The following is a 17,454-nucleotide window of genomic DNA, read 5'->3' on the forward strand; positions in this document are numbered from 1 at the left end:
GGAGTGCAGTGGTGCAATTTCAGCTCACTGCAACCTCTACCTCCTGGGTTCAACTGATTCTCCTGCCTCAGCCTCCCAAGTAACTGGGATTACAGGCATGTGCCACCATGCCTGGCTAATTTTGGTATTTTTAGTAGAGATAGGGTTTCTCCATGTTGGTCAGGCTGGTCTCGTACTCACGACCTCAGGTGATCCACCTGCCTCGGCCTCCTAGAGTGCTGGGATTACAGGTGTAAGCCACCGTGCCCAGCCGATCATTTCTGTTTTCTAGAAAATTATTTTGTCTGTTTCCCCACTAGCATTCCTGATGGTTTTCCAGAGTCCTATCCCCTGAAGTTCTAATTGCTGGCGTAATCACACTCTAAAAGGCTGAACCCCAGAATCATTACCTGAAAATTCGTACTACCAGTGGTTCTCCTTCATGATAAATCATGGACAAATTAAGCCTGAGTTTGTAAACTCTTTGGATACCAACTTTCTACCACTCTTGGAAGAGATGGAGGAGGTGTCAGTCATTTTGGTTGATATTAGCCCTAGGCCTGCCTTGTCCCAGGAGTTTCTTCACCTTAATCACAGACCAAATTGCATACTTTTATCTTCGAATCATCTAAAATATAATTTCAAATCACAAGACAGAATAAAATAATCTTTGAGAGAGGCAGGACCTTAGAAAGGAGATATTTTATCTCATTTATTTTACAGATGAAGAAAGTAAACTTCAGAGAGATCAAAGTGATTTGTCTCAGGTCACATAACCAGTGGCAGAAAGAAGAGAATTGCTGGAATGTCAAGATAAGAATGAATTCTAGGTTTAAAGTTCTTTAAGTACATCCCAAATTAAATATTTCATTCCTGAGCTCTAAAACCTATTTACATTGAAGCCTGATGTCCTAAACACAGTAATTACAAAGCTGGGTAATGGTCTCCATCCTTTCCTTTCATGAATCCATGTATGAAAGTTAGCTTTATCAAACTATTTCATCTCCAGAAAGGCATGTACATTTCATACTGTTCAAGTCTGCAATTGTCAGCAAAATCAGACCCAAGACCGCTAGCTTCTCAATTCAGCCTACAGACTGCTCCTCTAATAGACACACTGGACTCTCAGGAAGGTAGAATGGGCAAGCTCTAACAAAGGACAGCACTTCTGTGATGGTGTGGAAGTACCAAAGGTTTGACTGTACTTTAAAAAGGTGACATGGACGGCTGAGTGCGGTGACTCATGCCTGTAATCCCAGCACTTTGGGAGGCCAATGTGGGCAGATCACAAGGTCAGGAGATCGAGACCAGCCTGGCCAACACGGTGAAACCCTGTCTCTACTAAAAATACAAAAAAATTAGCCAGGTGTGGTGGCGTGTGCCTGTAGTCTCAGCTACTCTGGAGGCTGAGGCAGGGGAATCACTTGATCTCAGGAGGCAGAGGTTGCAGTGAGCCAAGATCGTGCCACTGCACTCCAGCCTGGGCGACAGAGCGAGACTTTGTCTCAAAAAAAAAAAAAAAAAAGGTGACATAGGTGCAGAAACAGGTCGGAAATGATCTAAGTCAAGCTTGTCCAACCCGCCACCCATGGGCCACATGTGGCCCAGGACAAGTTTGGGTGCAGCCCAACACAAACTCATAAACTTTCAAGAAATATGAGATTTTGTTGCGATTTTAAGCTCATTGGCTATTGTTAGTGTTAGTGTATTTTATGTATGGCTGAAGACAATTATTCTTCCAGTGTGGCCCAGGTAAACCAAAAGATTGGACACCCAATCTAAGTGAGCCCAATTTCCAAATTTACTATAAAACTACATTAATTAAAACAGTGTGCCACTTCACATCCATTAGGATGGCAATAAAGAAAACCAAAAAATAACAAGTGTTGGTGATGATGTGGAAAAATTGGAACCTTTGTGCACTGCTGATGGAAATATAAAATAGTGCAGCTATGGAAAACAGTATGGTAATTCCTGGAAAAATCTTAAATGGAATTAGCTTACGATCCAGTGATTCCATCTCTGGGCATATATCCAAAATAATTGAAAGCAGGTTTCAAAGAGGTATTTGTACACCCACGTTCATAACAGTACTATTTACAACAGCCAAAAGGTAGAAGCAATCTAAATATCCACTGACATATGAATGGATAGACAAAATATGATATACAATGGAATATTATTCAGCCTCAAAAAAGGAAATTCTGACATGCTACAACATGGATGAAATGGAAGACATGCTAAGTGAAATCACCCAGCTACAAAAGAACAAATTTTTTATTTATTTATTTTTTTTTTGAGACAGAGTCTCGCACTGTCACCCAGGCTGGAGTGCAGTGGCGCAATCTTGGCTCACTGCAATCTCTGCCTCCCGGGTTCAAGCGATTCTCCTGTGTCAGCCTCCTGAGTAGCTGGGATTACAGGTGCCTGCCACCACGCCCTGCTAATTTTTTGTATTTTTAGTAGAGACGGCGTTTCATCATGTTGGCCAGGCTGGTCTCGAACTCCTGACCTCATGTGATCCACCCGCCTTGGCCTCCCAGAGTGCAGGGATTACAGGTGTGAGCCACCACACCTAGCCTACAAGAACCAATATTATATGATTTTACTCACATATGAGTAGACAAATACTAGAGTAGACAAATTTACAGAGAGAAAGTAGAAGGGTGGCTGCCAGGAACTTGGGAAAAGAGGGAAATGGGGAGTTACTGTTTAATAATACAGAGTTTCAGTTTTGCAAGATGGAAAATGTTCTGTGGACGGATGGGAGGTACTGAGGGTTGTACAACCGTGTGAAATACAGTTAATGCCAGCGAACTGTACACTTAAAAATGGTTAAAATGGCAACTTTCACGTAATGTGTATATCTATATCTATATCTATATCTATCTATCTATCTATCTATATATATATATTTTTTTTTTTTTTTTGAGACGGACTCTCGCTCTGTCACCCAGGCTGGAATGCAGTGGACCGATCTCGGCTTACTGCAAGCTCTGCCTCCCGGGTTCGCGCCATTCTTCTGCCTCAGCCTCCCGAGTAGCTGGGACTACAGGCGCCCGCCACCAAGCCCGGCTAATTTTTTGTATTTTTAGTAGAGACAGGGTTTCACCGTGTTATCCAGGATGGTCTCGATCTCCTGACCTCGTGATCCGCCTGCCTCGGCCTCCCAAAGTGCTGGGATTACAGGCATGAGCCACCGCGCCCGCCCATGTAATGTATATTTTATAGTTTAAAAAAAAAAAAACTTATAAAATAGTGTGGTACTCAGACACAGATCATTGGAACAAAAATCCAGAAACAGACCCACACATATATGGTCACAAGGCGAAGGTAATTCAATGTGTAAGAGTCTTTTCAACAAACGGTAATGGAACGACTGTATATCCCAATAGGAAAATGTTGACACTTACTTGACAACATAAGCAAAAATTAATGCTATTAGATCATAGACTTACACGTTAAAGACTATGTAAAACATATATGAGAACACAGAATATCTTCAAGAACTTGAGGTAGGCAGAGATTTCCTAGCACAGAAAAAGCACAAACCATTAAAATATAAAACTGACCAATTGACTTAATCAGAATTAAAAACTTCTTTGCCAAAAACGTCAAAACAATGAAACGACAGGCCCAGATTGGGAAAAAGACTTCGCAATCATTTATGTAACAAAAGATTTTCATTCAGAGCATACATATATCTAACAAAACATTTGTATCCAGAACTGTTAAACACGAAGGACCAGATTTAAAAACGGGCAGAAGACTGGAACTGAAACTTCACAAAAGATGCAGAATGGCCAGTAAGCACTGGACAAAAACGGTGCCAGTGACGCTGGTGCCAAAGCGGGAAGGAACGCATTCTTCAGCCTAAAAGACCTAACAGTAGGACACGGACATAACCACCCCCGGCCAAAAAGAACACAGAGCAACAGAACGTTTTGGCTAACGAAACCTCAAAGCCTCAATTCACTCAGTTCCTTCACAGCGCTCGGAAACAGGGAAGTCTCGCGGTATCGGAAAATGCGCGACGCTCACAGCCACACCTGACGAGATGGAGGGCGCAGGCGCATCCACGGCTTTCAGATTGGGCGACTGACTTCAAAGGGAGGGCAAAAAGGGAGCGCGCAGGTATAGGAGGGCTGGCTGGAGGCTCCTCGAGAGCTCCCCAGACACGCCCCCGTGCGTACGCCCCCGCTGCCGCCACCTTCGGTTGACCACCCCCATCTAGACTGTACTCTCGCGGTATCTGTCCCGACTCTCGCGGGGTTTAGCGTGGCATTGGGAGGCCCGGCCTGGGGGAGGAGACGGCGTTCCGTTAGCGGCTTTGGGGTTTGGCTGTAGTGGCAGTGCTTTCTCCTCTGCTCACGGGGACCCGCTCAGGCTGGAGGCCAGCCAGGTGAAGAGCTCGCCGGCATGCGTGCGCGCTGCGTGGGAGCCGCGAGGCCCGGGGCGGGAGGGGGCCTCGTCTTGGCCTCCTGCGCTGTCGCGACGGGCCGGCGTGAGGCACCGTGGCGCGGACTTCGTCTCAGCCCCGCCCTCGCCCCTGCCCTCGCCCCCGCCCTCGCCCCCGCCCTCGCCCCCGCCCTCGCCCCTGCCCTCGCCCCTGCCCTGACCGCTTTCCTCCCCCTCTCTCCCAGCTCTTGCCGCCACCTCGGTCGCGATGGGGGCGCAGGACCGGCCGCAGTGCCACTTCGACATCGAGATCAACCGGGAGCCGGGTGAGCTGGAAACTGGGGAGCGCTGCTGGGGCCGAGGCCTGCCTTGGCGAAGGGGAGGGGTCTACCCTCAGCAACCCTCCCTCCGGCGTTTTTGGGAGCGGGTAGGAGGTGCAGGCAACTTTCCGTTTTCTCTTGAGAGAAAATCAGTGGGAGAGGAAGGTGGCCTGGGCACACCCCTAACTCGCAGTCCGGGCCTCTTCCTGCCAAACCCCACACACCCCGCTGCATCTCCGGACTGAGTCCTCGTAGCCAGCCTGGCGCCAAGAAAAGAAGGTGCAGTTCTTTGAGGACTTTTTTTCTCCCAGTGTCTCCGTGAGGCAGACACTCCCGATCCCATTTCCGGTTATCTTGCTTGGTGCTATGAAGTTTCAACTAGTAGGAAATATTGTGTGTTTCCTAATCACGATATATCACTAATATGTTAATTTTGTCTCTATTTTTCCTTAAGAATCTTTAGCTAGAATTTCGTGGTTCCTGGGAAAATGGCTTAGTGAAGATCTTTTGTGATAAACCAGAGCATTTTGTACCAGCAGAATTGCAGCATGCGTGCACTTAGCATTAATGTTTGTCTTTAGGGAATCCAGACATTTGTTAGTGTATTTTTTTTTTAAATGAAACATTTCCTTCTAAAGCATAATTATTTCATTCTAAGTAGCAGAGCGTGCAGGGTTTCAAACTGTTTTCTTAGCTTTTTTTGTTATCCGTGACAAAAGTTTTAATTGGAGACATATATATATGTGTTGTCTTTGTGCAACATCTTGTTCTGCATATTCTTATGAGAGCCTGCTACTGTTCTAGGGTCTGGAGATAGAGCAGCGCATAAAACAAAGGCCTCTTCCTTTTATAGTTTATATTCTATTGGGGGAAGACAGACAACTAGGAAAAAAATAACAGTGACTTGTAGTTGGGATACTATTTTAATAAGTTGGTCAGACAAGGCCATTTTGAGAAGATGACATTTAAGCAGGTATCAGAAGGAGATGAAGTGAGCCGTATTTAAGAAGAGCATTCGTGGTAGAGGGAAACAGCACAGCCCTGAGGTGAGGAGTAGTATACAGTCAGGCGCCAAATGACATTTCTATCTTTAACAATGGTCTTATATATAATACCTTTTTTTGGTAACTTTTTAATGTTTAGCTGTGTTTAGATATACAAATACTTCATTGTGTTAAAGTTGCCTACGGTATTCATTGGAGTAACATCCTGTACAGGTTTGTAGCCTAGGAGCAAATAGACTATATAGCTTAGGTGTGTAGTAGGCCGTACCATCTAGGTGTGTTTAATTACGTACATTCCATGATGTTCACACAATGACGAAATTGCCTAATTACACATTTCTCAGAATCCGTCCTGGTTATTAAACAATGGAGGACTGTACTTGCATGTTTAAGGGACAGCAGGGTGCCCAGTGTGGCTGGAGTAGAAGAGGAAAGAGAATAGTAAGAAATGGCCTGTAGGACTGACTCAGTGAGGTAGGAAGATATTAAAGGGTTTTGAGCAAAGGGATGAGATAATCCTATAAATTTGGTTGCCTTCTCTCTCTCTTTTTAATGTTTTTAGCCTTGATTGATCTTTTTTTTTTTTAAATAAGTGTTACTAGAAAGCTTTGATGGACCTTAATCTTTATTTTGTAGTGAATCCATGCTTCAGATAACAGGGTTATTTTTTATTAAGAATTAAAAATAGCTCACGCCTGTAATCCCAGCACTTTGGGAGGCAGACGCGGGTGGATCATTTTGAGGTCAGGAGTTCGAGACCAGCCTGGCCTACATGGCGAAACCCCATCTCTACAAAAAATACAAAAATTAGCTGGGCATGGTGGCTCTCTTAGTTTTTGCCTGTAGTCCCAGCTATTTGGGAGGCTGAGACTGAAGGACTGCTTGAGCCTGGGAAGCAGAGGTTGCAGTGAGTAGAGATTATACCACTGCATGTCAGCCTGGGTGACGGAGTGAGACCCTGTCTCAAAAAAAAAAAAAAGAAAAGAAAAGAAAAATAGTAGATTGCTGAAGAGTAGAAGTATGACCAAGCATGGTGGCTCATACCAGTAATCCCAGTACTTAGGGAGGCCCAGGCAGGAGGATTGCTTGAACCCAGGAGTTTGAGACCAGCCTGGGCAATATAGCAAGACCCTGTCTCTACAAAAAACAATTTTTTTTTAATTAGCCAGGCATGGTGGTGCTCACCTGTACTTGGAAGGGTGAGGTGGGAGGATGGCTTGAGCTCAGGAGTTTAAGGCTGCCATGAGCTATGATTGCACCACTGCACTCCAGCTTGGTCAACAGAGCAAGATCTTGTTTCTAAAAAAAAAAAAAAAAAGCTTAAGAAAAAGTACAAGTAAAAATTTCTGTAGTTAAGTACTCCTTTCCTAGTAAATGTTCAGATCCTAGATTTGCACATAACCTGTGTTGTGAAAAATCTCCAGAATATGTTTGACAAATGTTCAATGAACCTCAGTCCTCAACATCCAAGGCAATTCATTGTGATAGATGTGTAGATATGATTAGCACTCTTGAGAATGCCAAATCATATAAAACAAGGAAATGCAATGCTTACATTGTTCTAGGTTTAATCATTTGATAATTGGAAATTTCATATGGTTCAGTCTTGTAAAATAACTAGCACTTTTTCAGTTTATTAACTAAATAGTGGATTTTACACAACCTTTTTTTTTTTTTTTTTTGAGACGAAGTCTCACTTTTTCACCCAGGCTGGAGTGCAATGGTGCCATCTCGGCTCAGTGCAACCTCTGCCTCCCAGGTTCAAGCGATTCTCCTGCCTCAGCCTCCCCAGTAGCTGGGATTACAGGTGTGTGCCACCACCCCTGGCTAATTTTTTTGTATTTTTATTAGAGACAGGGTTTCACCATGTTGACCAGGCTGGTCTGAACTCCTGACCTCAAGTGATCCGCCCACCTCGGCCTCCCAAAGTGCTAGAATTACAGGTGTGAGCCACGGTGCCTAGCCTGTGGTTTTTATTAAAGAAATTGGTGCATTTTATCTAAGTTGTCAAGTTTATGTGCTTAGAGTTGTTTGTCACAGCCTCTTTTAATATCTGTGGGGTCTGTAGTGATGTCTCTTTTCATTCCTGATATTGATAATTCTTCCTTTTGTCTTTTTCCTTTGTCAGTCTAACGAGAGGTTTATTCATTATACATTTTCAAAGAACCAGATTTTGATCTGATTGAATTTTGTTTCTATTTTTGTTTTCAATTTCATTGTTTTCTTTCTTTCTAATGCTTGCTTCAATTTTTATTTTGTTCTTTTTCTAGTTTCTTAATGTTGAAGCATAGATTGTTGATTTGATACCTTTTTTTTTTTGAGACAGTCTCAAATGACTTTTAATTTAATTCCATTATGGCTAGAGAACACACATGATTTCAGTTCTTTGTGCACTTGAATGTACATTCTGCGGTTTTTGTGTAGTGTGTTCTATAAATGTCAAATCCAGTTGGCTATTAGTGTTGGTCAATTCTTTTATATCTTTGCTGATTTTCTACTTGTTTACTGATTACCAAGAGAAGAGTATTGAAGTCTGCAACTATAACAACTGTAATTGTGGATTTATCTATTTCTCTCCCTTTTTTTTTTTTTTTTTGAGACTGAGTCTTGCTCTGTCGCCCAGGCTGGAATGCTGGAGTGCAGTGGCATGATCTTGGCTCACCACACCCTCTGCCTTCCTGGTTCAAGTGATTCTCGTGCCTCTGCCTCCCCAGTAGCTGGAACTACGGGTGTGAGCTACCATGCCTGGCTAATTTTTTGTATTTTTAGTAGAGACAGGGTTTCTTCATGATGCCCAGGCTGGTCTTGAACTCCTGGGCCCAAGCAATCCACCTGCCTCGGCCTCTCGAAGTGCTGGGATTACAGGCATGAGCCACCATGCCCGGCCATATTTCTCTTTTAAGTTCTCTTAGTTTTTGCTTCATTCATTTTGAGGCTCTTAGGTGGGTACATACATATTTAGGATTGTTGTCTTCTTAGTGAACTCTTTTATTATTATGTAATGACACCTTATATTCCTAGTAACTTTCCTGGCTCTGAAGTTTCCTTTGCCTCAGATATGAATATAGTTACTTCCGTTTTATTAGTGTTTACATGGTATATCATTTTCAGTCCTTTTACTTTTAACCTTTCTATATAATATTTAAAGTGGATTTCTTCTGGATAGCAAATAGATGGGTCTTGTCCCACTCTGACAATGTCTTTTAGTCAGTATGTTTAACTATATACATTTAATATAATTAGTTATGTTTAGATTTGCTTTACTGCTTAAGATTCATAAAAACAGACTGGAAAATGTGTTTTTAGCAAACATTGTAAAGTATTTGGAAGTGATACCAAGAAATTAGTTTTAAGAGGTGACAAAGGATTCAGGCAAATGTTTGAGTACTACTTGTGTCCTTGGTCAAGCCGTTTAACAACCTCTTTGTGAAATGGAACTACTATACAGTTTTGTTCTTAATTTGGTTCCAAAGCTAACAGGACAGGAAAATTTGCTTATATTCAAAATTAAACTAAACTTTAGACTCACATTCAAAATAGCTCATACTTCGAGTGAGGTATATGGGATCTGGTTTGTTCTGAGGGAATAGGAGAAATGCATCTCCACTCTCAAGGTCACCCTGGGTCATAAGCTCATGAGTAGAGTGACTAGATGCAATGGCCTGAAATTTAAATGACTTGCACTGTATATGCTCATTAACCTATTAGTTATATTATTAACCTAATAATAGGACTCCGGTGTAATAGTGCTTACATAATAAGATTGTTGAGAAGAGTAATTAAATAATGCCATCTTATAGATTGTATTAGAGTAACATGAACTTACTCTAATAGGGAGGATTAAGGAGCACAATTTTAATTAGGCACACTACTGTTTGGTATAACAATCGGATAAGCAGGTGGGGAAGAGTGGCGTGGGAGAGAAGAACAGTTGGATAGCTCTGCTGCTCTGAGTCATTCCTGTTTGTCCTAACTGATTTGAAGGCCACTGTGCTAATGACAGTGCTGGGAATGGAGGCAGAAATGAGGTTTGGTCAGTTGTAGGGTTTCCTCAATGATGTTTAGATTTTATAACGTCCTCTTATAGCTAAAATGTATTATTGATACTCCTAAAGAAAAAAATATTTTTACTGCAACTGGAAACTCCCTTGTCCCCCCCAGTTCCCATTTTTATATGGAAACAGTTATTTTTATATGTGATTTTCGATAATGCAGTGTTTCTTAAAATTCTATCACTGTTCTTGTAGAGCAGTCTGTATTTGTTAAGTATATATAGCACAGTATCTGATTTTTTTTTTTTAAGTTGCTTTAAGTATTGCATGTGCAGGAGTATGGACACTAAGTCAAGTTAAGGGGCTTTGATATTTAGGTATTGTGCAGGTAGACCTTTGATTTTGGTCCCCTTTGTTCCCAGAGATTGTATCTTAAAGTCCGAGAGACAGTGCTGTAAAGTGAAATCCTGAATTCTTGCTTTCACTCCCTAACTATGTATGTATACTTGTACAAAGAATTGAAGCCTGATTCTTAATTCAGCAATGTTTATTTTATTAAACACCAATTAATCTTTATGTAATCACTTTTTAACATTTTTTAATATTTTGTCTTTACTTTTATTTTAAATTTTTATTTTTTTCTTGGCCAGGCAGAGTGGCTCATGCTTGTAATCCCAGCACTTTGGGAGGCCAAGGCAGGAGGATTGCTTGAGCATAGGAGTTAGAAACCTACCAGCCTGGGCAACATAGTGAGACACTATCCCTAAAAAAAAAAATTTCCTTTGGCTTTTTTTTAGAGACAGGGTATCACTGTGTTGCTCATGCTGGAGTACTGTGGCTATTCACAGGCATGATCATAGTGTGGTGTAGCCTCAAATTCCTGGTCTCAAATGATCCTCCCACCTCAGCCTTCTGATATGTAATCACTTTTGGTGACTGTAGTTTACCCTCATATGAAGATACCTTGTATTAGTTAGGCTAAATGATAAAATTGGTTCTAACATAAAGGTTAAATAACAGTACTTAAAACAATATAAAAGTTTTGCTTTTCTGTCACACAGCACTCAGAGTCAGCAGATCAGGGCTGTCCATGTGAGGGATCCAGGCTCTTTTTGTGTCTATACTGTGTTACTTTTGACATGGGGTGGGTGCGTGCAGCTCTTAACAGAAAGATTCAAGTTTAATAGATACAGAAGAATTGATGGAATCAGAAGAATCATCATTTTGCAACCCCCATGGTAATAACTGGTTCAGAAAGTAGTCATCAGTGGCCAAACCGTAGGTGAAAAGTTGTGCTGAGTGCAAAGTATCCAACAGATTATTAATTTAAAATGGAGGAAAATTCCTTTACAACTAAGATGTGGCTAATATCTCAGTTATAAAGGTACTTTAACGGGTCCGACTGACATGCTTTCTAATGGGGTGCAAAAAAAAAAAAGATGGAGATGGAGACTGTTTTAGATTAAAAGAGGCCAACAAATGAAAACCAAATGGGTATATAATGCTTGAATGAGATTCCTGGATTTTAAAAAATAGATGTATATTTGTCAGTAAACTAGAAGGAACTCAAATGCTAATCAGTTGAGGATTGGTTGAGTAAAATTTGATATAGCCAAACAACAGAATTCCATTCAGCCATTAAAAAGAATGAAAAGGGGAAAAAACATGTAAAGGGCATTGTAGGGGTAGTTGGGTAAATTTGAATATGGACTATTATGAGGAGTTTTTTCCCACAGTAACAGATTCTTCAAAGCCAACTAAGTGTCCGACAATTCAATTTGATTCTGGACACTATCTACCTGGAGTTAGTGTCATATTCCACAAGTTAAGAGAAATCAGTTCCACAAGACTGCTCCCACTGCGGGCATGCCAATCGCAAGTCCTGAGTCGCTCTTTTTTTTTTTTTTTTTTGAGTTTCCTTCTTGTCACCTAGGCTGGAGTGCAATGGCACGATCTCAGCTCACTGCAACCTCCGCCTCCCAGGTTCAAGAGATTCTCGTGCCTCGGCCTCCCAAGTAGCTGGGATTACAGGCGCCCACCACCACACCTGGCTACTTTTTGTATTTTTTATTAGATACAGGGTTTCACTATGTTGGTCAGGCTGGTCCTAAACTCCTGACCTCAGGTAATCCACCCACCTCGGCCTCCGTGAGCCACTGCGCCTGGCTTCTGAGTCACTCTTACTTCTGACCAACCAGCTGTAAATTAGGGATTCCTACAACCCCCTGCTCAGCTTCAGTAATTTGCTAGAGCAGCTCACAGAACTTAGGAAGCCAGTTTGCTTACTATTACTGGTTTATTATAAAGGATATAACTCAGGAACAACCAAACAGAAGAGATGCCTAGGGCAAGGTATTGTAGGTACAGAGGGTGGGGAGATGCATGGGCCTTCTGGACATGTCGCCCTCCCTCATTGTGTTCACCAGTCTGGAAGCTCTCTCTAAACCCTGCCATTTAGGGGGTTTTGTGGCTAAAAATATATGTATGTATGATCAATTATTTCATCACGTATGATTGCATATGTGTGATCAATTATTAACTGAATCTCTAGCTCCTCTTCTCTCTCTGAAGGTTGGAAAGTGAGGCTGAAAGTTATAGACCTCTAACCAAGGCATGGTTTTTCTGGCAACCAGCCCTATCCTGAAGCTATCTGGGGGTCTGCCAAGAGTCTCTTCTTTGGATGCAAATGCTAAGGGATTTAAGTGTTCTCTGTCAAGAATCTGAGAGAAATATCAAATAGTAGGCTGGGTGTGGTGGCTCACGAAGGTAATCCCAGCACTTTGGGAGGCCGAGGCAGGCGGATCACTTGAGGTCAGGAGTTCCAGACAAGCCTGGCCAACATGGTGAAACCCTGACCACTAAAAAGAAGTACAAAAATTAGCCGGGCATGGTGGCGAGCACCTGTAATCACAGCTACTCAGGAGGCTAAGGCAGGAGAATTGCTTGAACCTGGGAGGTGGAGGGTGCAGTGAGCTGAGATCATACCACTGCACTCCTGCCTGGGCAATAGAGCAAGACTCTTATATAAAAAAAAAAAAAAAGAAGAAAGATCAAATAGAACAAAAGATGCTCCTATCAGTCCTATCACTTAGAAAATTACAAGTTTTAGGAGTGCTGTGCTAGAAACTGGGGACAGAGGTCAAATGTAATGTTTCATGTTATGCCACAGCTATGGAGTAGATGATAATCACTATTAAATTTCTTTGGTGTAGTAATGGTTTTGGATTTAAGTAGCAGAATATCTTTATTCTTTAGGAATATAAGCTGAAGTATTAATAATTAGGGGTGAAGTGTCACAGTGTCTTTAACTTTCAGTTTGTTCCAGAAGATTGTGTGTATAGAAAGGGATAAATATGGCAAGACATCTTTGTAGATTTGAAAATTTCAAAACAAAAGTTCAAGAAGGGGAATTGCACATTTATTCTTTCAGACAACCTTCAGAATCATTTTGTCAAGTTCCCTCAGAAATCTCACTGGTATTTTTGAAGGTTGCAATTAAGTTATTATAGGTTACTCTAGGGAATATTGGGCACATTTGCAATTTTGAGTCTTGTCTAAGAACAAGGTATCTCTCCCTTTATTCATGTTGGCATTATGCCTCTCAAAGTTGGAGTTTTGTTTTTATAGATCCTGTACTCTTATGGTTATGTAGTTAGAATGTTTCTTGTTGTTTTTGAGAATGTGATTTTTACTGTATTTTTTTCTACTAGTTCTTGTTTGTCATAAATATCAACAACTTCAGTATCTGTTGGTATTTCAGTTGGTTCTTTTGGGCTTTCTAGGTGTATAGCTAATGTTTCAAATGGTGATAAATATGCTCTTTTTTACTTGTAAATCTCTCATATTGTCCTCTTGTCTACTTACATTGACTAGAATTTCCTTTTTTTTTGAGACAAGAGTTTCGCTCTTGTTGCCCAGGCTGGAGTGCAAAATGGTGCAATCTCGGCTCACTGCAACCTCTGCCTCCTGCGTTCAAGCGATTCTCCTGCCTCAGCCTCCTGAGTAGCTGGGATTACAGGAGTGAGCCACCACACCCGCTAATTTTGTATTTTTAGTAGAGACGGGGTTTCTCCATGTTGGTCAGGCTGGCCTCGAACTCCCGACCTCAGGTGATCCGCACGCCCCCCCCCCCTCCCAAAGTGCTGGGATTATAGGCGTGAGCTACCACGCCTAGCCTACATTGACTAGAATTTCTGAAACAGCATTAAACAGTAGTGATGCTAACAACTACTTTTGACTTGTTTCCTGCTTCACTGGAATTAATGCTACAGGAGTGTTTCACCATTAACCATAATGCTGATTGTTTATTTGAAAAATATCCGAGAATATGTGTGTCATATAAAGGAATGAATGTTGAATTTCTTTTTTTCTAATTTATATTTTTCTTTTTTAAAATTTATTTTGTTGTTTCTGTAGTAGATATGAATGTTGAATTTCACCGTGCACTTTTGGTTTCTATCGTGGGATTTTTTTTTTTCTATCATGGGATTTTTATAGGATTTTTCCTTCACTTCAATAAACTATATTAGTAGATTTCCTAATGTTGAATCGTGTCTCTTTTAAAATGAGATTGGCATATGGGGTTTTAAATTTGTTTTATATCATCTCTCCCAGGCTTTGGTTTCGATTTTATTTTGTTTCAAAAAAATTAAGCTTTTCATCTTTTGCTGTGCTCTAGAACAGTTGATATGGTGTTACCCTTTAATGTTACTTGAAGATTAGAAGTAATTCATCTATATCTAAAGAATTAATAACAGCACTCTTTTGGATAGTTAGCAGCATTTTAGTTTCTTTATTGGGCCTGTGTTTTATTCTGTATACTATCTTATAATTCTTTTTTCTAAATTTTGGTATTCTTTTATCTTCCTAAGTTAAGTGATTAATTTATCTTTAGTTTTATTCATTAATGAAAATATTTATGACTATATGCAGTGATCAGGATAAATAAGTGGTATTTAACACTTTTTGCATTGTCAGACCTGGCAGCTCTAACATCTGACCTCATTTCCTGACATCCTGGCCCATTGATTCTCTGATCTGCAGTAATATCCTTGTCATAACTACATGAGCCAGTAAATATGTTCTCTTTTGAGTTTTTGCTTGTACTATCTGCAGGAAACCTTTAGCTGGGTGTTTATGGACATGTCATGGAAAAAGCTTCATGTGGCTAAATAATTAAGTTGTTTCGGCCTTATATTTTATGTTTTTTTGGCTATTTCCTTTGTTTTATATCTTTTACTAGGTTGCTGCCCCTCCCATCAAAGAAGCTTGAAAGATGTAAAATATTGTTAGTTCTACTTGTGAATACCTGTTTAAGTATGCTTAAACCCTTGGCTGGGCATGGTGGCCTGTAATCCCAGCACTTTGGGAGGTCGAGGCGGGCAAATCACAAGGTTAGGAGTTCAAGACAAGCCTGGCCAACATGGTGAAACCCCATCTCTACTAAAAATACAAAAAATTAGCTGGGCGTAGTGGTAGGTGTCTATAATTCCAGCTACTCGGGAGGCTGAGGCAGGAGAATTGCTTGAACCCAGGAGGCGGAGATTGCAGTGAGCCAAGATCGTGCCACTGCACTCCAGCCTGGGTGACAGAGTGAGACTCTGTCTCCAAAAAAAAAAAAAAAAAATGTATGCCTAAACCCTTATTTCTTCTCTGCTTCAGAAAAGTCTACCTATTGATTCCCACTATGAAGTATGAGGATGCGTATTTTCTTTCACCAGTCCAAATCCTTCTTGTTGGTTTTTATTGATTCTCCACTGCCTTCCTCCAACTGAAATTATTTTTACCCTGGGCAACATAGTGAGACCTTGTGTCAACAAAAAATACAAAAATTAGCCAAGCATGGTGGCATGCCCCTATGTTCCCATCTATTCAGGAGGCTGAGGCAGGAGGATTGCTTGAGCCCAAGAGGTTGAGGATGCAGTGAGCAGAGGTTGTGCCATTGCACTACAACCTGGGGGACAGAGCGAGACCCTGTCTCTCAAAAAATAAAATACATTATTTTTATATCACAGGCATGAGAAAAGTTCATGATATGTTAGTAAATAAAGCAAGGTGCAGTACAGTGTGCATAATCTACCATTTTTTAAAGGAAGAAAAATAAGAATTTATCAATATTTGCTTGTGTATGAAAAGAAACTGGAAAAATACACAGAAAATTAATGAAAGTGAGTACCTGTTGATAGGGTTGGGAAACAAGGCTTCTCATCCTGTACCTTTTCCCACTGATTTTTGAGTCATGAGAACATTACCTATTCAAAAGAAAGAACATTTTCAGATGGTACATAAAAAAAATTTTGCCATTACATAACTTTGTTTCCTAATACTGATAACATTTAAAACCATAATTAACACTGTTTGCATTGTCATACCTGGCAGCTCTAACATCCGGCCTCATTTCCTTTTATTTTAAAACCATAATTATAGTGATTTAGGTTTAATTTTGTAATGTAATAGATTCAGTGCCCAATGCCACTCTTCCTACTAGTTCTCATTCATTAATTTTTGACTTATATCTCAGGGATATGTATTCAAATAGATATTTCAGGATAAAATGTAATTGTATTTCCTTTGCTAGGTATAGAATTCTTGTTTCACAGCCTATTCCTTAAAAATGGTAGACGGTGCTCAGTTGTCTCCAGTTTGTAATATAAGGTGTCTGAAGCTGGTCTTCTTTCTTTTTTCTTTGTGAACGATATGATTCTACTGCCTGGATACTAGGAGGCTTTTTTTTCCCATTTATATCTCCAAAACTAAATAGCTTTATTAATTGATATCTTGGTGTTGCTCCACTTACATATTTTTTCCAGGTATGTAGTGAATAATTTTAATCTGTATATTTGGGTGTTCCTTCATTTATGAAAATATTTTGTAAATCTGTCTTTGAATAATTTTGTTTTGAGTATTATTATTATTAAATATTTATTGAGCACCTAACTGTACCAGGCACTACGTAAGTCTCTGGGGATATAGTGGTAAATAAAGCAGTCATGGTCCCTATCTCTCTGCGGTCACACACATCAGTCAGACCTAGGTTATATATAAGTGCCCTTAGTTCATACTAATGATAGCTCATATTGTGTAGCAGCTGCATTTCCATGTGTCATTCCTAGCCAAGATGTGAGCTTCTTGAAACTTAGGCACTACGTTCTTCTTGAAACTCGGGCACAACAGTATATAATACTGTTGGATTCCCTGACATATGGGTAAGATCTCAGTAAATAATATTTGAGTAAATGGCCCGATGTTATTGAAATGCTGCTCCTGTTTCTTAATCTTCTTCCTAGATTTTGCTCTTGGCCTACCTAGTGTGATCTGTTCTTAACCTTTGCTCTTTTCCTCACCCCTTGCTTGTAATTAATTGTTCTATGGGCTATTCTTTGCCTTCTGTAGTTTATCAACCTCTGCAACATTTTTCTAATTGATGCTCACTTTTCCAACTACCATATCTTCTATGTACATAATACATGTCTCCTTGTTAAACCACTGAATCTGCAATTCCAGCGCAACTATTTCTGAAAACAAGGAACAGTATTGAAAGATGATGTTTGATTTTATTCCATCTGTGTACTTGGTGATTTTATTCCTTTCACCTAGTGGCCAAATCAGAATCTACACCATGACATAGACTTTTCCTGTCTGTAGTCAAAGCTTAACATGTGTTGATATTACCTGATTAATCTTAATATTGTTCCCCTGTCTTATTTTTAAGGATCTGCATGTTGGTATTTTCGGATTAAATTTAGAAACTAGTCCTGCTTT

At 40.5% G+C, this 17,454-nt stretch overlaps 2 protein-coding genes across 12 annotated transcripts in view; one reads left to right on the plus strand and one right to left on the minus strand.

Annotated features, from left to right (window-relative positions):
- Positions 1 to 4,881, minus strand: part of SEC22C (SEC22 homolog C, vesicle trafficking protein) — a 54,684-nt gene extending 49,803 nt beyond the window's left edge. For 2 of the 7 annotated variants that reach the window (XM_055381382.2, XM_055381375.2), the window contains exon 1: positions 4,029 to 4,142. The gene's annotated coding sequence lies outside the window, so the exon portion shown is untranslated. Of the gene's footprint in view, positions 1 to 4,028; positions 4,219 to 4,635 lie in introns of those variants that run through there. The other 5 variants (XM_055381387.2, XM_055381380.2, XM_055381377.1 and 2 more) reach the window with 5 other exon arrangements.
- Positions 4,242 to 17,454, plus strand: part of NKTR (natural killer cell triggering receptor) — a 48,120-nt gene continuing 34,907 nt past the window's right edge. For 4 of the 5 annotated variants that reach the window (XM_019023531.4, XM_019023533.4, XM_019023535.4 and 1 more), the window contains exons 1-2: positions 4,242 to 4,381; positions 4,623 to 4,703. In XM_019023531.4, the coding sequence (XP_018879076.3) occupies positions 4,646 to 4,703 (58 nt within the window). In that variant the 5' untranslated portion in view covers positions 4,242 to 4,381; positions 4,623 to 4,645. Of the gene's footprint in view, positions 4,382 to 4,622; positions 4,704 to 17,454 lie in introns of those variants that run through there. The other variant, XM_019023534.3, reaches the window with a different exon arrangement.

The sequence above is a fragment of the Gorilla gorilla genome, chromosome 2 (assembly GCF_029281585.2).
Source record: "Gorilla gorilla gorilla isolate KB3781 chromosome 2, NHGRI_mGorGor1-v2.1_pri, whole genome shotgun sequence".
Lineage (NCBI taxonomy): Eukaryota > Metazoa > Chordata > Mammalia > Primates > Hominidae > Gorilla > Gorilla gorilla.